Source organism: Mesoplodon densirostris, chromosome 11 (assembly GCF_025265405.1).
Source record: "Mesoplodon densirostris isolate mMesDen1 chromosome 11, mMesDen1 primary haplotype, whole genome shotgun sequence".
NCBI lineage: Eukaryota > Metazoa > Chordata > Mammalia > Artiodactyla > Ziphiidae > Mesoplodon > Mesoplodon densirostris.
Window position 1 is genome coordinate 81,533,591 of NC_082671.1, and position 23,410 is coordinate 81,557,000.

A 23,410-nucleotide genomic window follows, 5' to 3' on the forward strand; every position below is an offset into this window, starting at 1 on the left:
TCATTTGATTCTTTACCCCATTTCAGCCAAAAATAGAATGAGAGAAATTCTGATGAAAACCAGGATCACATTTTAGACCAGAACTCATTATGAAATGTGTTCCTAAAGAAGATTAAAAAGGAAGAATCTGCAAAACCCAAACCATGGAGTTTCAATTCCATGTTATGTTGAAATAATCAAGGAAGCGTTACATCATTCTTAAAAATGTGAAAGACTGAAAGATGATTTTTGAACATGCATTCTTGGGAACAACTTTAAATCAACCAGCACTGTCAAAATATAAAAAGCTATTTGTGAAAAAAAAAAATTCTGTAATTAGTGAAAGCCAAGATGCTTGCTCTTGCTGTGCATAATTATTTGATCTGCAGAGAAATGGGATTCACTTTGGTTATATAAATAGCATTATTTTTAATGGTTCTTTAAGTGATGATATTCAACCAGCCTTTATGGCTATTTATTCACAGTACCTCATAGTATTTTCCACTAATTTCTCAAGGATGTCAACATTATCTTCCTGGGGTGCTCATCATCATGCTTTAGTACATATCATGGTCAAATGTTACATGGCTTGAAAGAACACTAAGCAAGTACTTTCAAAATGAGATCATCTACTTAATGCCAATATCTTATAATCACTACTGGGAACAGTGGGAAAAGATGGTAGAGAAATAAATTGGAGAAGTTCCTGCCTACATGACTGCCCCAGCACTCCAAGCCAAGCTTCCCCAGTGGGTCTATTACAGTAGAGAAAGAAGAAGAAAGGGGGTATGGAAAAGGACCAGAAAGAAGAGAGAAGAATCCAAAGGAAGGAAGGAGATGAGAAATATGATAGAAAATAAACAAAAGAAGTTAGATGAGGGAAAAAAGGGAATATGAGAAGGCCAGGTGCTTGAGCTACAGAATTAGGCTTCTACAAAGGACATCTCAGGCAATGACTACAAATTATGAGGTTTCTTTCAATTTAGCACCGGTAGGTCGTTCTGGCAAATCTTCACCTCCTTTGGATCATGGACACCTTTGAGAATATGACAACAGTTATAGAAGATTATAGATAAGTCTTCTCTCCAGATGAAAGTGAATATATACAACTTACCATTTAGTTCATATTTTCTGGGGGTGTTTGTGGACCCCAAGCTGAGAAGTCTGCAGGTCTCGGGTAGCTACATCACACCAACACAATCCAAAACAGTAGTGGCTTTACCGGCTTCAGGATCTGACTTTAATCGCTCCTCCTTTCCTGTAATATTCTCTCCGTACGGCATCTGTGGCAAAGTTAGAGCTTCACCAGCAAAGGCTTGGCCTCCTCTCCCAGTTTTGATTCGGGAGTTTAGTTCTGCTCAGCCATAAGCCTGACTGAAAGGTGGCTCCATCCACCCCCACCCGAGAAAGTTGAGGAGGAAAGGGAAGTGGATCCACCTGGCAGCAACCCTCCAGCTTGTTTGCCCGGATTCTACAAATGTTACTATACAGATGGCTGAAAGGGTCAAAGGTCTCTCACATCCATGGCATATCTAAGTTATTTGACTTCACTTGAACTTTATTTCAGAATCCAGACATTATGAGTAAATATGTATATGTGGAGTGATAAAGTTAATTCATTTATCAGGACCTCAAAATGGAGGCCATCCCAGGGACCCCACCCATACCACAAACCCAAACCTGTCAGTCTGCACTTAACAGGACACACCTGTCAAAGAAACCTAATCCCAATCAATCCTCCAACTCAGCTTTAGCGAGCTCACCTCACTCTAGAAAATAGGACCTGCAGGCCTTATTGGGAAATCCCCGACCCCCTAGCCAAGCTCACCCTGCTTCCCAGTTGCCTGTTCTAACATTCTGTAAAATTCTCTCTTGCCCCAAATCCCTTGGAAGATTGCTTCGCTGCTAGTGAGCATTGAACTCCCCCGCAATCCAAGGGTTGTTTTCCCTTGAATAAAGGACATCAAAGTTGTTACTAAATTGTTTCAGTTTTGTCATTTGATGGGGGGTGGGGAGGGGGAGAAGGGGGAGAGGGGAAGGGACAAAAGGAGAGAGAGAAGAAAGAGATGATATTACTTTGTGCTAGTTCTGTGTTTGAAGTGCTTTCAAGTTGTGGAATTGTAGTCACCTATCCACTTCAAATGTAACTTTTTTTTTTTTTTTTGCGGTACGCGGGCCTCTCACCGCTGTGGCCTCTCCCATCGCGGAGCACAGGCTCCGGACGCGCAGGCTCAGTGGCCATGGCCCACGGGCCCAGCCGCTCCGCAACATGTGGGATACTCCTGGACCGGGGCATGAACCCGTATCCCCTGCATCGGCAGGCCGACTCCCAACCACTGCGCCACCAGGGAAGCCCCAAATGTAACTTTTAAAGAAATGCATTTCAAAGCCACCTTGAAATGTGGCCACAGTTCTGCATTATCTGCTCTGTTATTGTTGCTAATGAATTTAACTAACCAGGTACTAACTGAATGATAAATGATATAGAAATGGTAAGTCAGGTGAATTTTCCCTTGAAAACATTTCTTACAGATGAAGTCAAGGATTTATAATCAAGAACTCCTGTTTATAATAGTGAAAAATTAAAAATTGCCTAAAATGTCTAACAACTGGTCTAGGCACATAATATGAAATAATACCATTCAGCCATTTAAAAAAAAATCATATTCTCATTGGTTTGAATGTGGAGCAATGGGAACTCATATTCATAGGTAGTGGGAAAGTAAAATGGCAGAACCACTGTGGAAAAGTGTTTGGTAGCTTCTCACAAAAGTACATGTACACCTTCCCTATGACCCAGCAAATTACTTCTAGAGAAGTAAAAACATATGTCCACAAAAAGACAAGAGTGTTTACAGCAGCTTTATTCACAATAGTCCTCTTCCCCCCAAATTGGAAACAATCCAATGGCCATAAACAGGAGAACACATTTTGATACAGCCATGCAACGTAATATCACATACCAATAAAAAAAGGAACTAGGGGGCTTCCCTGGTGGCGCAGTGGTTGGGAGTCCACCTGCCGATGCAGGGGACACAGGTTCGTGCCCCGGTCCGGGAAGATCCCACATGCCGTGGGGCGGCTGGGCCCATGAGCCATGGCCGCTGGGTCTGCGCATCCGGAGCCTGTGCTCCACAGCAGGAGAAGCCACAGCAGTGACAGACCCGTGTACCGGAGAAAAAAAAAAAAAAAAAAGGAACTAGGGATAAACACAATAGCAAAGACCAATTTTTTAAATATTATACTCAGGGCCTCCCTGGTGGCGCAGTGGTTGAGAGTCCGCCTGCCGATGCAGGGGATACGGGTTCGTGCCCCGGTCTGGGAGGATCCCATATGCCGCGGAGCGGCTGGGCCCGTGAGCCATGGCCGCTGGGCCTGCGCATCCGGAGCCTGTGCTCCGCAACGGGAGAGGCCACAACAGTGAGAGGCCCGCATACCGCAAAAAGAAAAAAAAAAAAAAAAAAAATATTATACTCAGGGAAAGAAGTAGGATTCAAAAGAGTTTGTTCTGTATGATTCCATTTATATGAAGCTCAAAAATGGGCAAAGTTAATCCACATAATAGAAATCAGAATAGTGGTTACCATTAGGGAGAGGTATGCAACTATATGCACACACAAGTAAAAATCAATTGATGTATAAACCTAAGATTTGTGCTTTTTACTTTTACTTTTAAATTAAATTACTTTTTAATTTACTTTATGTAAATTATATCTCAGTAATTATTTTAAAATCAAGCTCCCAAAGAATATTTAAAACATGGGAATTTATTATATGAGGTTAACTGCAAAAAGAAGGACATGAAACTATATATTACAGTATGATCCCATGTTGTTCAAAAATATATATGTGAAAAGACTGGAGGCACATGTGCTGAAATGTTGAGTAGTTAAATGTGCGGCAATATTAATTTTTATTCCCATAAATACATTTTTCTCTATTTTGAAATTTTCTACAAGGGAGCATATACTACATTTTTTAGAAAAAATATTTTTTAAAGTTTTCTCTAATTACCCTCTCTTCCCCATTTTGAGCTCCAATCCTGTCCTTGGCCCTCATTTCTAACTTATTATAAATAGTCTCCTAACTGACCTCCCAGACTCAAGATTCTCTCTATCTAGCCCAGTCTACTTCTCTGGATGTTTCTTCCTTTTTCATTTTTTTTCATTTTTATTTTTTTGGCCGCACTGCATGGCTTGCGGGATCTTAGTTCCCCAACCAGGGGTTGAACCCAGGCAATGACAGTGAAAGTGCAGAGTCCTAACGACTGGACCACCAGGGAATGACCTATTTCTTCCTTTTTCAAAAAATAGAACTCTATTTTTGTGTCATGCATGCAATATCTTTTCTTCTCTTTCAGATTAAGTTTTGTTCACCTCCCAGTGATGTTGGGTTTCTTCCAAGTACCTTCCTCCCTGCCTGTGTTGAGCTCTGTCTTTGGTGTTGGAAACTTTCCTGAACTCTCAGCAATCTTTGGCTGTCTACTCGTGCTGCCAAATCCAATGGTCCATTTTCAGTCTTCATCTTACTTGATCTAGCTGCCACTTTGACACAACTGATCATATCTTAACCTTAACCTAATGATCACCCCTCCTCCGAGCCATTCTTTCTTCACTTGGCCACAGGATGCCATCCTCTATGGGTCCCCTTTCCCTACCCTGCCACCTCACTTTTCCATCTCTTCTGCTGACTCCTTCTCATCTTCCTGATATCTCTGTGCTGGAGTGCTCCCAGGGCTCAATCATGTTCAAATCTTGACGATCTCATCCAGTCTCGTGGCTTTAACTACCATCTCTGTGATGAGATGATGACTCACAAATGAACAGCTCCAGCTCTGACTTCTGCTGTGAATCCCAGACTACATTCCAGTGTCCGCCTGATATTGTCACTTAGCTATCAATAGGCAAATAAAATTCCAAAATCAAATACGTCCAAAATTGCTGGTTCTTGATTCCTTCCCCCACCAATCCTGATCCGTCCCAGTCTTCTGCCTCTCAGCAAATGTTCCATCTTTCTTTAAAATATGTCCAGAGCCTGACCACTTTTAAAAGACTTGGTGTTCTTTAAATATGCCAAGTGTTTTCCCACTTCAGGGACTTTGTACTTGCTTTTTTTTAATTCCTGGAACACTTTGCCCAAATAGGCTCCTGACTTGCTCCCTCACTGCCTTTACATCTCTACTCAAAGTCCACTACATCCCTGAACACTCAATATAACACCTCAAGCCCCACACTTCCTGTCCCCTTACCCTGTTCTATGCTTGTCTTTAGCACTTAACACCCTCCGACATACTATATACTGAGCTTACTCAACAACCTGCTTATTTTCTGTGTCTGTCCTCTGGAATGTAAGCTCTATGAGAGCAGAGACTTATTTTGTTCATTTATTTTCTACCCCTAGTGCCTGGACCATTATAGGTGCTCAATAATTGAAGTGCTCATCATAGATGCTAAATAATTGTAGAATGGCTGAATGAGTGAATGAATGATGGAATTTTTATTCCCATTGGTAGGACTTGGTGGGTGGTCTCCACAGGAAGTGATTGGGCAGGGATCTACTTATTTTGATGAGGAAACCCCTAAATGTCAATGGCTGTAAGCCTTTCTCTTAGAAAGTGGGTTCCCATCCCTCACCCTATGAATCCTTCAGTCTCCTGCCTAGACGATAAGAGCTTGACTACCAGCATTTTGGAAGCTCGGCCCACGAAGGTGGCTGAATGTTTTCAGTGTGCAAACTTTTAATTAATTTCCCTTTGTTTAATGAGTTTCATTCATTCATTCATTTGACAAATATTTACCAAGTGACTATTAAATACCAGACACTGTTCTAGATACTTGAGATTCATCAGTGAAAAAAACAGACAAAAATCTCTACTTTTTGGAGCTTATATTCAGCTATGACAGGTGTTCTTGAATCCAGAGATGCCCTGTCCAGAAAATAAAGCTCCTGTTTTCCACTAGGTGTGGGGAGGGGCAGTTTCTTGGTTGAGTTCTGGAGTTATAACTGCTGCTTCCATGCACTTTGAGTAGGGTTGCTAAATCAGGCAATTCTAACTTGCAGCCAGTCCTTGTGTTTTCAGCCCCCCCCACCTCCTCAAATGTCGTTCTCAAATGTCATCCACTCACTCTGTCCTCCAGAGGTACCTGGCCCTGTTGCCTTCAATTTTGCAGCTTCCCCAGGGGTAGTAACACAAAAACAGCTTCCTTCTTTTTTCACTTGGTTCTGCTGAAGTCAGTTAAGGCTCAGGTATCCTCGTTCAGCTTCCTAAATGTGATTTTCTCCTCCTTTCTCTTTGTACTGGAAAGTTTATGTGCTCTTTCATTCCCTTATTATAATCTTAGAAAGTAGGTAACTACCTACATTAATCTGCCATGTTTAATCAGCCAACCTGAGCATCACCTCCAGTGTAATCTTCCTTAAACACATCAGATTTTTTTTTTTTTTTTTTTTTTTTTTTTTTTTTTTTTTTTTTTTTTGTGGTAGGCGGGCTTCTCACTGCTGTGGCCTCTCCCGTTGCGGAGCACAGACTCCGGACGCGCAGGCTCAGCGGCCATGGCGCACGGACCCAGCCGCTCCGCGGCATGTGGGATCTTCCCAAACCGGGGCACGAACCCGTGTCCCCTGCATCGGCAGGCGGACTCTCAACCACTGCGCCACCAGGGAAGCCCAAACACATCAGATTTTGAAGAACATATCCGTTGAGCATCTATTCTGTGCAGGGCATATACTGAGATTCTGGACAGTGTTTGTGTTTCCATTCCTGGGATGCCTCGGAGAGATTCAGTCCTCTGGCAACACCCCTGTAACTCCCCAGCACACACACACACAATAAGCATTGGGTTCAGCCTTCGTATCTTACTATCTGGGTAGCCAGGGAAAATATAGAGGCCCTTGGTTCTTACATCTTACTCCAGGCCAGCCGTTGGTGAGAAGAAGGATCTCAGCTGTTCATCTGGTTTTTCACCTGTCCCCGTACTGGGGTCTGGACTAAACTACCAGAGCTCATCCCATCAGTTCGCTCACACCTTACTGAAATTCCTGGGACATTCTCCTGACTTTGAGAATTACCATTGTCTGGAATTTACTGCAGCCGGGAAAAGAGGTGGAGAACAGATTAAAAATTAAGAATTAAGATTAATATTTAATTGACTTGATTAATATAATATTGTAAATTAATATACTTCAATTATTTTTTAAAGAATTAAGATTAAAATACAGCCATTAGAGTCTTGAGTTTAACTTCTGCTCTTAAACACCATTTATTTATTGATAAATACTTGGGAATAAATAGTTGAACTTTCCTCATTGAGTTCCCATGAAAATTAAATGAGATATGCATGGAAAGGGCTGAGCATAAGGCCCAGGACCCAGTAATAAATGAAATGCAAAGAAAAGGTCAGCTTCCCTAGCCCTTCAGATTGGTCCATGTGGCTATTAGTGCCAAGTTTGAATCAGGCCAGAATCTATTGTATTCTAATGACTATCAATTCTAATAAAGATATAAATCCTCGTGGTTTCTCCTGGAAGGGGCCCACATATCCCTTCCATACACGATTTGCTCCCTACAACTTAGTTCAGATCTCCCAGATCATCTGGGTGGCCCAGAATATCTCAGCCCTTTCAATTGGACTAAAGAGATCCCAGAATGCTAATGCCTTCAGGTTCCTGGAAAAATCAAACAAAAATCATTTCTGGAGAGGAAAAAAAACCCACATTTTTTAAGTCTAAAATCATTTCTACAAACAAATCTTCAAATACGATTTTGGATACAATCAAAGAAAGCCAGGCACAGACTGAGATAATGTGAATAAGAATCAGCAAAACCAGTAGGAAATAGATACAGAATTACATGGTCTCCAGATATTGGCACTGATTAGACTTTAAAATAATTATCTTCTTGTGTTCCAGGAAATAAAATACAGGATTGAAAATCTCAGCAGAGAACTGGAAATATTTTTTTTAAGACATAGCAGAATTGAAAAAGAACCACTAAAAGTCCTAGAACTAAAACTACAATAACTGAAATTAAGAACACAATGGATAGATTTCTACCAGACTAAACCTTGCTAAAGAGAGAAATAAAGAATTTAAAAAACGGGTCAGAAGATCTCCAGAATAACAAAGACAGAGACAAAAGGCTGGAAAATACAGAGGAGATGGTCAGAGTCCTACCCACAGTCCAGCACCCATTTAACTGGACTCTCAGGAAAAGCATAGAGAGAGAAGGGAGAAAAGCAGTATAATAAGAGAGGATGGCTGAAAATTTTCCAAAACTGGTGTAAGACATTGAGCCCCAGACTGAAAATAAAATTAAACAAACTTGGCAGGGAAGAGAGAAAGGGCTACTTTTTTAAAAGTCAGAGGTTACTCCAAGATTTCTAGCTCCAGCAAAAGGGTGATGTGATTAACTGAGATAAGAAACAGGGAAGGAAGGCTAGGTTTGTTGGGCTCAGAAGGAGTCAGTGTGAAATAGAAATAGTAGATTCCAATTTTTACCTGTTGAATTTAACACCCAGGCAGGGATAACAAATGTGTCATTATTTCTTGAATAATTACTATTTTTCTTGTTATGTTCATGTTCCAAAACATGTTCCTGTTCCTTTTTTTTATTCTTTAAAAAGGATGAAACTTTCTTGTCTCAAGAATCCAGCATCCTCAGGCTTCCTTCCCTTCTTGCTAGAATCCATGGTTTGCCTCTAAGAGCTGATCTATGAATGGATATTTGCAGCCAAATGTACAATAACTTGCAAAGTACATATGCCTGATGTTCAAATGTAATTATCTGTTCATTGCAACCTTCACGAAACCCATCACAACAAAATAATGTGTTTTCTAGTTTTCAACACCCTGGACCCCATTTTTTAAATACTATAAGGGCAAGTGACAGGCACCCTGTCAAAAGTGCTTTGATTTATCAAAATGTGGAATTTCTACATATGACCCTGATGTCAAATAGGGAGTAAATCTAACTTTGTGTCACAATCTACAACATTACCTTAAGGATTACCATGAGTTTTTAAAATAGTTATTTGACTTCATTAACAGAAGAAAAAATAAAACACTGACTACCATGATTTTTTTTTTTTTTTTTTACTTAGAAAACAACACAACTTTCACAATAAATCCTATGACTAATGGGTGAAAATGACATAGCATGCTTTCTTTTCAACTGCAAGGTTCCCAAAAAGGTTAAAAGATAATAATGATGATGATAACTAATGTTTATTGAGCATTTTCTACATGACAGGAACTGTTCAAAGGAACTTACATGGATTCACTCATTAAAGAGATTTAAAGATATATAACATAAATGATATACTGATGACATGAATAATACTATTTAATGGAGAATCAGGCTTTTTTTCAAAATTATTCTTTTTATAAAATACACTACAATTCTGCTGATACAGTTAGGGATGAGAAATATATATATGAGAGAAATTAGGAGAAAAAAACCCACTTTACAATAACAAACTACAAGTAAATCTATAATTTTTCCTGCAATATTATATTTTTCTTCTGAAAGTAGAAATAAAATTTTCAAAAACAATGAACAGAGAAATAATTTTATTTGCAAACAACCTTTTACATGCCAACATTAAGTTTTAAAATATCATTAAATTTTAAAATATATTTAGAGAGTATCCATGTTATTGCCTTATGCAAAGAATAATTTTTCAACACTATGGGTCTAGTTGTCCCAGATGTTTACATTGTAGTATTTCACTGTTTAACTAATGCTGTATTATTGTGGTTTCACTGAATATCATTCCAAGTAGAGTCATTAGGAATATTTCAATCATAATTTTGTATAATTTGATCAAATTTCCTAATGTCACCAGCAGAAATGGCTAAAGACATACATTTTTTAAAACAGAGGACACTTCTAAGAGAATTTTACCTAATAAAATGCATGAACAAACTTCTTAGATTAGTAAACGTCTTAAAGATTTACAAGTAATTTGGGACGTTATTTAACCACATTCTTGATATTATGAAGGGTTGAAATTTAGTTCTTCTCAGCCATTCTGACCATCAGATTCCTGGAAATTTTCTGTGTTGCTTAGCTTTTTATTTTTCTTTGTTTAACCTATTTGAATCTCTCATATTGTCTGTAACCCTTATTATTTAGAAAAACTATGGATTCATAGAATCATTTAGCTCTTCAGACCACCTAGGACCCCAAAGGTCTTTGAATCCAGTCTCTCACACAATATTTGAATGCTCTCTGCCACATCAAACCAAATGTTTTCCATCCCCAATGCCTGCCAAAATAGGGAATTATCCACATGACAACCCACTCCATTTTCAGTTTTCATTATTAAAAATGTCTTCTCTAAACTGAAGTGCAACGTTCTTCTCCAAAACTGCCACCTATTTTGGATTCCACCAATCTCAGCACTGTCCCTGGCAGGATGACCTTGGGCAAGTCAATCTCCTGTTGCTTTCGTTTCCTTAGTTGTAAAATGGGGATAAAAAATGTATGTCATAGGGGTGTGGAGATTAAATGAGAATGTTATGACGTACCTGGCACAATACAGGGCCTTTGTAAGCCGTGGCCTTTATTAGGAATAGGAAACCCTCCTCTGCATGGCTGCTCTCAGAAATGTAGTAGCAACTATTGTTTTCTCTCCTCCAGGCCAAATATCCCCATTTCCTTCCATTTTTCTTTGAAAAACATGGTATTGTCTTTCTTATTTTTCTAGTCATTCTTTCCTGAATAAGTTTAGTTCTTAGAGAGAAGAGTCAACTGCCAATCAAAAAAATTATAGCCACCCATTTTATCAACTTAGAGCAGGTTGTCATTGCAAGAAAATATCTATCTTTTCCCTATTGCTAAGTAAACCTCCTCTCCCCGTTCCCCCACATCCAGTGTCCCTAGAGTTGACCCTCTGGCAGTAGAAAGCAATAGGTATGGATACTTTCTGGTTCTAAAGTGAGGAGGAGCCAGAAGTGCCCCCTCAGACATTAGGATGTATCTGAGAAGTTTCCCTCTTCATTCTGGTAGGATGTCAGCTCTTCCTCATCAAGAGTCACTCCTCCCTCTCCTCTCCATTCCTTCCTCTGGACTTCACAATTCTGGGTGGTGGCTCCATACGACATCTTCTTTTTGGGACTTGTGAAATTCTCATGGTTGAGTTCTGTCTCCTCGGCTAATTCATCTCTGTCAATGATTCCGCACTTCTCCTCAGAAAGGTTCTCAGGGTCAGCCCACTCCTGTTTCTCCCCAGAAGCAAAGACCCCATAGAAGATCACGCCACTGTAGTGCACCAGGGCAGCTATGAGGAACACATTCTGCCATTCCTCACGGGTCTAAACAAGGAAACACGGTACCAATTAATATTTTAACCAAAAACAGAGATTAACAGTATCTTCTGGAGGTCTCCACTGGGACAAAAGCACTTGGTCACCCCAAAGGCAAATGCTGTGCTTCTCAGGAAGACATGTGGCAGAAGCATGCCCAGGACCCAAATGGAATTTGAGTGTTTAAAAAATGAAAGTTAAGACTACAATGAATATGCATTTTTTTAATTTAGAAGAATATTTACTAAATAAGCATCCTGTAAATTCCTTGCTGCACCACTTCACAGCTCTTCTAAATATACAAATGAGGTTTCTACTCACATAATAGGTTAAATTAAACTTGCTTTAGGAACCCACCATTGTAAATATCAGAGGTTCCCTCTTGCTTGCTTTGGATATATGACAATTCGAGCCATGAAAATGCTCAGTATTGACTGTCAATAGCTTAATTATAATCATATTTTCTATGAAAATATACTGTATCAAACATAATGGGAATTTGTGTTTAAAGTTAGGGGCAGACAGTGTCTGAGATTTAATGATCATATTACCAATCCTTTCATCTCATGAACAGACAAAGCGTGGATCCTCTGCCTATAAAATTCCCAAAGACCACCTTCCTTTTCTAGCAAAAGATAAGGAAAGTTATCCCACACTTTCCTCTCCAAGAAGCTGGGAGAATTTCTGAAGTCATATTTGCAATAGGCAATCCAACAACAAAAAATAGTTGGGTAAAAACTCCATAGTATCAAAACATGTTTATTTGCAGAAAACAGCATCTAAAACCCTTTCAAAGACAGAGATTAAGAAACCATGTGGCCTGTGGCTGAACTCTGGATGGATCTGGGATCTTCCTGTGCCACCCACCCTAGTCTAAATACACAAATATTCAGTAACGATTTAGTGCCACACCCGCTTAGGTTCTTAGGAAGGGTCATTAATGTCTTGTTTATTTTCTTCATAATAAGGAAGTATAACTGCACTAATATTTTCATGCTGGAACATGCTAAATGGAAATGGGCTGTAAAGTTTAATTACTTATGATTATAAAGCAATCAGGTAATTTATTTATCCTGAGTTGATTACCTCAGTTTCTTCTTTGTATCTCTAAACAGTCTATGGTATTAACACCTCCCCTCCACACACACACACAGGCCCCTTTTATTTCTCAATTTAAGAAACATAGACCCAAACATCAGTCAGCCCTGTTGCCATCAAGAAACAATAATATTTTATTTTATTATTATTTTTTTTGTGGTACGCGGGCCTCTCACTGTTGTGGCCTCTGCCACTGCAGAGCACAGGCTCCGGACGCGCAGGCCCAGCGGCCACAGCTCACGGGCCCAGCCGCTCCGCGGCATGTGGGATCCTCCCGGACCGGGGCACGAACCCGTGTCCCCTGCATCGGCAGGCAGACTCTCAACCACTTCACCACCAGGGAAGCCCAACAATAGTTTTTTAAAAGAAGAAGAAGAAATTAAAAAAAAAAAAAGAAGTTCAAGTGACTCAGCCAAGTGAAGGACATACACACTTACACAGACTGGGGTAGGGCCTTGAGATTTTGTACAGTACTTCAGTCCCCTGACACTGTAACCCACAGCTCCAAAGGAAAACATTACCTTGTGCTTGGTCATCGCGCCCACAATGAGGGGACAGATCATTCCAGAGAGGGTTCCCACTCCGTTTGAGATCCCCATGAGAATGCTGGCATAGCGGGGGGCAATGTCCAAGTGGTTGACATTAAAACCTACAGTGAAGCCAAACACCTCAAAATCAGACTGAAGAACAGAATTCCAAATACATTTTGTAAAATACTAGCTTTCCTCAACTCTCATCAATCTATTTCCTCTACATGTAACTAATGGATACCTTTACTGGAAGGGCTGGGTTGAGGATTGTCAGGCTGTGTCTGCACAAAGCAGAAAAACATGCTATGATTGATTAGCAATGACTACCATGGGTTCTCCATGGGGAGAATTATGGCACCTGTACCTTTTAGGCTTAGAAGCCCAAAATAATGGTGTTTGGGGCAATACTGAAAAGCCCGAAGCCTGGATCACATTTATTCAGAGTAAACAATCACATGATCACACAGAGCGTGCTTAGAAGCAAACCCTGCCTCATAATATCCTCCCTCTTAGCTCTCAACTCGCTCCCAAAAGGCCACCATATGTAGGTCTGCCTTAGTAGCCACATGGCATAATGGAAAGGGCTCTTTTTTGATAAGAAAGATTTACACAAACATTGGCAGAATCTTCTGCAATTTTCAAAACACTTTTACGTACATACTTGATTTGGAGTCTGTAAATCTGGATTCGAATCTTATTTCCTACCTCTTAAACAAGTCATTTTTTAGGACTTTGTTTCCTCATCTCTAATTTGGGGGTAATGTTACTACTTAACTCATAAGGATGCTGTGAGATGAGACTCAGGGGAAATATGTATGCGAGAGCTCTTGGCAAACAGCTAGGCTCTGGTTACTCTCATGATTACCAATACCAGTACTACTTCTGCTGTTGCCGCCACTTCTGAGCACGCCCCTCTCTTTGAGGTCTTCTATCTATAGATAGCTCTGCTAGGAGTGGTAAAATAATAAATCACCAACACCTCACTATTAATCTGCTTATCAGGAGACAAGAATGAGTGGGATGAAGGAGGAGTGAAGGCAGAGGAGGAATAAGGCTTTGAAAGAGGAGGCATCAGGCACTGGGAACCAGTTCTACCAGTATAGCCCAGGGGTGCATTTTAGAGTCAGACAGACCTCGGACCTGGCAGCTTAACTGAGATGCAAACCTGGACAAAGGATTTAAATGTTCTGAACCTCAGCTTCTTCACCTATAAACTGGGATAATCAGTCTTATAGAATTGTTGTAAGAATTAAGTTAAATCATATATGTTAATTACATAGATACATGGAGGTGAAAGCCAACATATAGGTTGTTTACGGTTGGTTATCCATCTGCCTTGTTTACCACTATCTTCCCTGAGCTGGCAAAGTGTCTGGCACATAGTAGGCATTCAATAAATAGTTGTTTAATTAATTACCAATTTGAGCTCTGAAATTACAGCAGGGGGCTGTAGGTTTTGTTTATTCATAGTTTTATTTTCCTTGGTCTTGTTTTTTAATTCTCTATTTTGCGCAAAGAACTTGAAAACAGAATTTAAAAAAAATTTTTCCTAATCTGGCACATTGGCTGGTTGTTGTTTTTTCCTACCTCCATTCAGAGAGAATTTTGAGAAAACCTTTCTGGAATAAACATACCTTCTCTTTCAGGTCAAAGTGGCAGAAAATCAGAATATAAAACAGCTGCAAGATTAATTAATCTTACTGTTGATTTGAAGGCGGTAAACACTTTATTAGAAAAGAACCCAGAGATAAGAAGCAATTAATATGATTGGCGAGTATTATATTCTGATACAAAGCCTAGGCATTTGCGTTCAGCTAAAAACAATGTCAGAAAAACCATTTAGGTTTCTAGCTGCACAATACTGATGCTTGGGGGGAAAACTGTTGAGAAACTGAGACATTGATAGATTTTTTTGAAGCAGGCACACAAAGTAAATTGCACACAAGTTGGGAGAGTCAGTCTTCTCTAAATATGACATTTTCTAAAGCAGGCATCACCCATCCTTTGTTTTTGTTTTTTTTCTATATTGAAACTTTATTACAAAGTTATAAAGCAGAGCTTTTTAACAAAAAATACACATTTGGGTTTGCTCTTAACACCCAAGTACGTCTGAGAAAATATTAATATAAGCCACTTGAAATAACAGATTCACATCCAAAAGAGTTCAACAAATTTATACATTTTATATTGGGTACTTGCCATCCCTTGTATCTTTCTAATCTCACCTGTCTCAGCTCTCTGGTCTATACTCAGTTCCTAAGCTGAGCAAGTCTTCCCTGGCATCCTATTAACTCCTTATAAAGTTGGCAGATAGCAGATCCTAAGGAATCATCATCCCCATGACCATAATCCCTCCCACAGTCTCACTGTTGGATCAGATAAACCTTTATTCCAATCCTAATTACTTAATTTATCTGCGTAAGTTAAGTCACGTTTCCAAGCATCAGTGTCGTCACTGACAAAATGAACATAGCAATACCCTTCTCATCGGGCTGCTACAGAGATTAAATGAGATTTTATCTACAAAGTGGCCAGCACTGAGTAAGTGCTGGAAAAAAAAAAAAAGTGGCAGCTGCTGTGACTCGGGCTGTTGGATTTCTCTCCTTCTCATTGTGGGTGGCTTAATTGGCAATCTGGGGACAATATGAACCTGAATATTTCAATATCTCTGGGAACAGGATATGAATTTCTTTTGTATCACAGGGCTATCAAAGAAAGGTGTTCCTTAACATCCTACTAGAAACAAGTCATTACTGCTCTATCCTTGCTACTCAAAGTATGGACTATTGATCAGCGGCAACAACATCACTGGGGGACTTGTTAGAAATGCAGGATCTCAGGCTCCACTCTGGACCTACTAAATCAGAACCTGCATTTTGCAAGATCCTAAGGTGATTTGTATTCACACTAAATTTTGAGAAGCACTGGACTAGATTAAATAATAATTGAACAACAATAGTGAATACTTATTAATTGTTTTATGCATCTGGTACTGGGCTAAGATCTTCTAATGCTTTATTTCCACTAGAATGTAAACTTTATGAGGACAGAATCTTTAATTTTTTTTTTTTTCCCTGCAATATCCCCAGTGCCAAGAACAGCGTCTGACTCTTGGGAAGTGTGAGTGAATAAATGAATGATCTCAGCTCATTGCAATCTCCCACAACCCTATGAAGTTGCCGTTACATTGCTCCAATCTCTAGATGAGGAAACTGAGGCTTGAGGATGTAAATAACTTAGCATTTTTTTTTCTTTTATAAATAGTAAGTAGTAAAGCAGGCCCTTAAACCCAAGTCTCTGCATCCCCAAACACATTGTTAGCTGCACGCTACTTTTAATGCAGACATTTTTTCCTAATTTAACTATTTATCAGCTCTATTTACAGTTGACCCTTGAACAAAGCAGGTTTGAGCTGCACGGGTCCACTTACAGGCGGATTTGTTTTTCAGTAGTATATACTACAGGACTACGGGATCTGTGGTTGATTGAATCCTCAGATGAGAAATTGAGGATACAGCAAAACCCAGGATGCGGGGGAACATCTTATACAGAGGGCCAACTACAGGGCATAGGCGGATTTTCGACTGTGCTGGGGGTCAGCACCCCTAACCCCCACATTGTTCAAGGGTCAACTGTATTTTGATAAGATCAAGCCCCCTTTTTATGTTAGTTTAGACCAGAGGTTCCATGTTTTTCTGTTCTGGGATGTTAGCGCCCTGTTTGATCTTTAAGACAGCCCAGAATTGCGGAAAGAGCACAGACACGAAGCCTGTCAGGACTGCACCTTAGTTCTTCCTTTGCTACCAATTTTGTGACAGTAGGAAAGTCCCCAGTTTTCCTGAGTTTTAATTTACTCCTCAGTAAGATAATGGTAATATCACTTGCTTCATAATTTTATCAGATAGATGCAATATATGTGAAGTGTTCTGTAAATGACACTTTTTAGTCCTACAATATGTTTTTAAAGTTAGAAAAAAAAACTGAGTTTTACTTTTTCACCCAGTTTTGCATAGGGAGCTTCTGAAGTCTGTAAGACATGATATGCTAGCGCTGTGACCTCTCACACAGTAGACTGGTTTCTGCTCCAGTAAAATGGGAGACTGATAGCCCTTAGGGTAGCTGTGAGAATTACAGGGGTTAATACACAGAGTGGGCTTTGAACAGTCCCTGGCACAGAGTTTGTGCCTGATCAATGTTAGCTCTCATCATCACCATTATTATTTTTACTTCCTGCTCTCGCCTGTTTAGAAAGTCACATCACCTCTCTGGACCTGAATTTCCTTGTTTGGAAAATGAAAGCCTTGGAGTAGACAAAAATCTAAAGAAGAGTTCCACCCTTAAAAATTTCTGATTCTATGACTATATGTCAAATGACTACATCGTTTGACTTTTTGTTTGTTTTTGTTTTTTTTGGCGATACGCAGGCCTCTCACTGCTGTGGCCTCTCCAGTTGCGGAGCACAGGCTCCGGACGCGCAGGCTCAGCAGCCATGGCTCACGGGCCCAGGCGCTCCGCGGCATGTGGGATCCTCCCGGACCGGGGCACGAACCCGCATCCCCTGCATCGGCAGGCAGACTCTCAACCACTGCACCACCAGGGAAGCCCCTACATTGTTTGACTTTTGAGTTAATATTAGCAGCTCTCCAATAGGAGGTGAGGATTGAAAAGGTCACGAGAGCCTCCGTTAGTTAGGGTGACCTGGTTCTGAAGTATGAAGGCGTCACTTTGTCCAGCAACACATGCGCTGCCCGTGCCCCAGAGGCAGCGCCTGCACGTTGTTTGTTTCCAAGATGGAGAAAGTATCAACTTCCAGCTTGACTGGGCTCCTAAGCCTGGTTCTCAGTGATCTGACAAAATCATCCCCACTAGATGAAAGTCTCTAGCCAGTGGCCCTGATCCTTGGGAATGGCTTGGCTACCAAAGGAAGATGCTACAATATCTTCTCCTTCCTTCCTCCCAAGTCTTGCTGGATCTATGGAAAAGATTTGGAAACCCAAAGGACACTTTACCTGAAATAGCAAAACCACTAAATCCTACGGCAAGCACCAGAAAGGAGATAGCCACCCCTTTGGTATGGGAAAAGCCAACCACAAGGAGTAAGGTTGCCTCCATGCCAAAACCTGCAAATGGAAACAGCAGGGGGGAAAAAGTCATTTTCATGTCAATCAGCCCAAGTTCATGAATTTATCAGATAAGAATCTGTTTTTATTTCCATGGACCCAAGTTTTTAGTACATACATTCTGGCACAGTGTTTACAATCTTATTGGGGTGTTTCTTGACTACATGATGATGCTAATATTACCCAGGTGTTCTGTGAGCCTTCCAACATTTTCCTGGTGTACTTTGAACACTGAATGGTCCCAGGAGGTATGATGATGCCCGTGGGATGAGGGATGTTTATTATCCGTTGTTCATGGGTAGTTCCCCCTGTCATTTCTAAATACTAAAACCATCAGTGACTCTCCTTTGATTACACAAGTGATGGTCTCTCACAGAAGAATGAAATAAAAATAAAATTAAAAAATAAAATATTATTATTGCCAAAGGTGACTAGAAAGCTGTAGTGAATATCTGAAACAAAAAGCAGAGTCTCACCACTTGTAAAGCATAAGGCAGAATCTTCCCTTTCAGAAGTGTGCCAAGCTCTCAGGCCTCTATATAAAGCCACGAGATATTTACACAGAAAATACAGCAGGACAAAAGTACTTTCTGTTCCTTTCATTCAGAATAAGTGAATCCAGCACAATAAAAAAGAGTAAGGAAATTATGAAGATGGTCCTTCTCATCAACACACAGACACAGACACACACACACACACACACACACACACACACACACACATTCAGCCGATAGCAGACAGAAAGATGATATAAATACCATTTCCAGGGACATGAAGTACCCTGGGAGGTAGAAGACAATGAAATGATGCTTCATACTGGGGACCGCCTGCTGATTCCAGACATCACCACGCATTTGTCCTTTGAGTTACCTCAAAGACAACAGGCCCAAATCAAGTCTCTGTTCCCCTATTTTCACTCTGAAACAAACAAAGCAAACTACCACCACACTCTTTCTTCTTCTCTAAATTAAACTTCTATCCACCTGTGTTTAGAACCCCAGACTTTGTCAGACGGGCCTGGGTTCAGATTCCATCTCAGAATCACAAATTGTGTGATCTTGGACAAGTCACCTCACCTCTTAGATTCCTCATCCTCCTCCCCACCCCCCCTGCCTAATGGAGCTCATAATACAACCTTGGAACATTGGAAGGTTAAATGAAATTGGGTATATAAGGTGCTGAGCACGATCGTCGGCCATGGGCACAGCTCAACAAATGGTAACCAAAAGTCCAATGCAGAAATCTCAGAATCATCTTGGATTTCTTTCTCTTCCTCAGCTTTCACATAAGATAAGAATCCATGGGTTTGGCCTCAGAAATATCTGTCAAATCCGACCTCTGCTTTCCCCTCCTCTGCCATTGTCTTAGCTCTGGGCACCACTATCTCTCACCTGGACAACTTCAATAACCTCTTTACTTTATTGGTCTTCCCATCTCTTCTTCCCCTGATCCATTCTCTAGATAATTATCTTTCTAAACCACAAATCTGATCAGTTGCCCCTTTGCTTAAAACCCTTGTCAATGGTTACGTATTGTGTACAATTCTGTATAATAAATCCCTCCTGCGGTTCCAGCTTCATCTTCAGCCATCCTCACCTCCTTGCTCACCACCTGTAGCCTGTAGAAAGTCCCCTGTTGTCACACAGATCTATCTGCTGTTTCCTGATCACAGCACTGTTTTGTGCCCATAATGTATTTCCACGTACTGTTCCTTCACCTGCAGTACTCTCCTCCCACCACTTCTCTTTTCTGGAGAAATCTTACTATTCTTTAAAGTCCAGCTCAAATATTGCTTCCTTTAGGAAGCTTTCCTGAGAACCCTGCCCCTCACCCACCAGTAAAGCTGACATCTCACTCTTACTCATTTTATAGAGCTTTTCAACATTGCCTTGTAGTTTTACATTTGTATTTCTGCCTCCCTGACAAAACTGTGATATTATCCAGGGAAGGTACCATAAATATAGCACAGAGCCTGCTGAGTATGTAGTGGGAACTCAACAAATAATGCTTGATGAGTTAATGTGAAGGAAAGAAAGGAAAACCAAGACAAGTTAAAACACAAGCTAAAGCACTTTTTGTAAACCTTGGTAATTTGCTTACCTGTCTGAGTCCATTTCTTCAAAGCTATCATAGAAATAGGGCAAGCCTCAATAATTGTTTTACTTGGTTATCTAAAGAGGATCAATGCAATTAAGGGTACAGAGGTGCTTTTTAAACTGTGGGCTTTACAGACTCACTCATATAGAGAACAAACTAGTGGTTGGTTACCAGTGGGTGGGGAGGGAGGGGCAGTGTAGGGATGGGGGAGTGGAAGGTACAAACTATTGGGTGTAAGAGAGGTTCAAGGATGTATTACAACATGGGGAAAGTAGTCAATGTTTTGTAACAACTATAAACAGAAAGTAACCTTTAAAAATTGTATGAAAACATTTTTTAATTTTTAATAAATAAATAAAAATTTTTAAAAACTGTGGACTTTATACCATTACTACTTGTTATTAATTTTGTTTCAACAGTTTAAATTATACATAAGGAAAAACTGCTAGTGTTTTATATACTAACTGTTTGTGTTTTAGAAGTGGCCTGTCTTAAGCAACAAGGCACATGGCTGAAACTTCCTTTAACACTTTCAACAAAGTGGTACCAGAAAGTTAATTCCCCCAAAGAATTAGAATAAAGACACATGAAGAAGAAAACCTACAAATGATACACTGATTCATCTCTAAGGGGAAAAAAAAGACCTTTGCCAAATAGTAGACTTTCAAAGAAAGAAAAACCATTTAAGAGCCTAAATGGTTCCTATCTACAGTGAAAATGCTAAAGATAGAACTGTACGTTTCAGGAGCTGAAGGATAAAATTTGAACTTCACGGGTAATCAAGAGATCCTGGAAAGTGAACCTATTCAGAGCTGACAAGAAAAATAGAACAAGCATTAAAAGGCCTGAGAAATTTTTTTCATCTCACCTGAAGTTCACACAGGCAACTGATTCGGCCAGACTAGAATTTTTGACCTCACTCACACTTTCCATGTAATACAGAGGGAGGTATAAGGATTTGACATCTGTCTTTGAGGATCTTGGAAATGTGCCCTGATTCAGAATGAACTAGAATAGAGCATCATGTCTTAAGGTGATCTGTTTGCTTTAAAGGATTCTAGCAGCAAATATCTCTTGCCTATGGAAAGAAAAGAAGGAGGTGGCAGACTCCACAAAATGTGTGATCTTTCTCAGATGAGAAACGTCCTCTGTATTTTGGCTTAGAAAATAGGAAACCAACTAAAATTCTCTAGAAGATCATTTAAGTGCTTCATTGTATCCAAATCAATCTGGCTTATTCAGTGATGGCACAAAACTCTGTCTTTATCTCTAATGCAGCATCTCTGTGTTTAAGCAAGGTGGGATAAGCATGGTCTTTAAAATTTTTTTTTCTATGTATATCCCACTGGTTCTGCTATGTCAAAATATAAAATGACATGAATAGACATGTGAAGAGATTTTTTTTCTTTTTAAGATGGGATAGAGGCTGGGGAGATTCTATGAATGCATTCTAGTTTCCGCCAAGAAAAAAAAAAGGATTTACTCTCAAGGATTTAAAATATTTGAGAGTTGTCACCACCACCTAAACTACTAATTATGAAGAAACAATGGCAAAGGTGATTGAGGAAAAATTAAATATGAACAAGACATTCCTATGAAAATGTTGTTAGGGTCTTCAAGGCATCTGTCTTTAGAAGAGGTTGTACAGGTAGAGTTTAAACACAGAATTTTCTTTCAAGTTCTAGGTTTAGAAGTTGCATATTTTTGGCCATGGGAAATATGATTGAATAACATATACTTGTTGAATGCTTCCTTTGGAAAATTTCTGTTTTGTCAGTGTCTTGAACACAGGAGAAGAAAAAGGCACTAAAATATGTCAAGAACATTCTGTTTGCTGAACTCATGCTGAGTGCATACATATGTTGTCTCATTTACAATCATAACAATCATCTGAGGTAAATACTATTATTCAGATATTAAAGAAGAAGAAAGTAAGGCTCATGGAATTTAGAAATCCATCCACTTCAGTGTCCACCTCCACTGACACTACTTTAGATCAAGCCACCATCTTCTTTTCATGGAATGACTGAAATAGCCTCTTATCTAGTTTCCCTTCTTTTACTCTAAGTTCTATTATTTCGATTTGAAAGCATAAATCAGATCTTGTCCCTTTCCCTCCTTTAAACCCTCCATTTGCTTCCCAATGCACCTCAAGTAAAACCCAAGCTCCACATAGCTCTGTCTACAAGGCCTCCCGTGATCTGGTCCCAGCTGTGTACACTGATCCCCTCAGTGTCACTCTCCACCTCACTCATCAAGCACTGATCATTCTGAATTTTCTTCCTTCTGTTCCCTAACATGTCACAGTCATGTCTGCCCCAGGGCCATTGCACATGCTATTCCCTCTGCCTAAAATACTTTCCTGCAAGAGCTGTAATAAGGAAGTACATGATGAGTTGTCAACCAAGTGTATAGATAGAAGAAGCATTCACTGGAGGCTGACGTAGGCTTAACAAAACACAAGTGAAAAGACTTGAGCTGATGTAGTAGGCTGTGTGGGGAGGACTGGGTTGATTGGTGAAGGTGAGCAGAACTCACAGTAAAGGGAAAGGGCGTGAGCAAAGTCAGAGACAGCAAAATATATTCAGGGCCTGGTATGGAGGGCTATTCAGCTGGAACCAAATCTGATCATTAGAGGAGTGGTACTTTGACTACATAAGTTTCTGATTGCTACTATAACAAATTACCACAACCTTAGTGACTTAAAACAGCACAACTTTTTTATCGTACAGTGTTAGAGGTCAGAAGTCTGAAATGGGTCCTACAGAGCTAAAATGGGGGTGTCAGCGAGTTGCATTCCTTTTGGAGGCTCTGGGGAAACTCTCTTCTTACTTTCTGAGCTTCTAGAGTCTGCTTGCATTCCTTGGCTTGTGGCTGCATCATTCCGACCTTTGCCTCCACTCTCACATCTCCATCTCTGACTCTGACCCTCATGCCTCCTCTTATAAGGACCCTTGTAATTATGTTGAGCACACACAGGTAATCCAAAATAACCTCTCCATTTCAAGATCCTTAATTTAATCACATCTGCAAAATTCCTTTTGCTGTGTAGGGAAACACATTCACTAGTTCTGGGAATTAGGACATAGACACCTTTGATGAAATTATTCTGCCTACCTCAGCGGCCTTGGGGAGGATCGTGAATGCAGTGCCCCAGAGCTTCCCCTCCTGCCCATCAGAAAGCAAGCCCATACCTGCCAACCTTTAAGTTCAGGTCAAGAGTAGGCCCCCAAATCCCTGCTTGGGGCCAGCAGTCAAACTGCTGGGAGCCCAGATGCTGAC

General features: G+C 40.2%; 1 protein-coding gene across 2 annotated transcripts in view; it reads right to left on the reverse strand.

Moving 5' to 3' along the window:
* Positions 1-10,947: 10,947 nt before the first annotated feature.
* Positions 10,948-23,410, reverse strand: part of SLC17A8 (solute carrier family 17 member 8) — a 51,470-nt gene continuing 39,007 nt past the window's right edge. For both annotated transcript variants that reach the window (XM_060112974.1, XM_060112973.1), the window contains 3 exons: positions 17,921-18,031; positions 12,903-13,030; positions 10,948-11,292 (listed from right to left, as the gene is read on the reverse strand). In XM_060112974.1, the coding sequence (XP_059968957.1) occupies positions 10,948-11,292; positions 12,903-13,030; positions 17,921-18,031 (584 nt within the window). The remainder of the gene's footprint in view (positions 11,293-12,902; positions 13,031-17,920; positions 18,032-23,410) is intronic.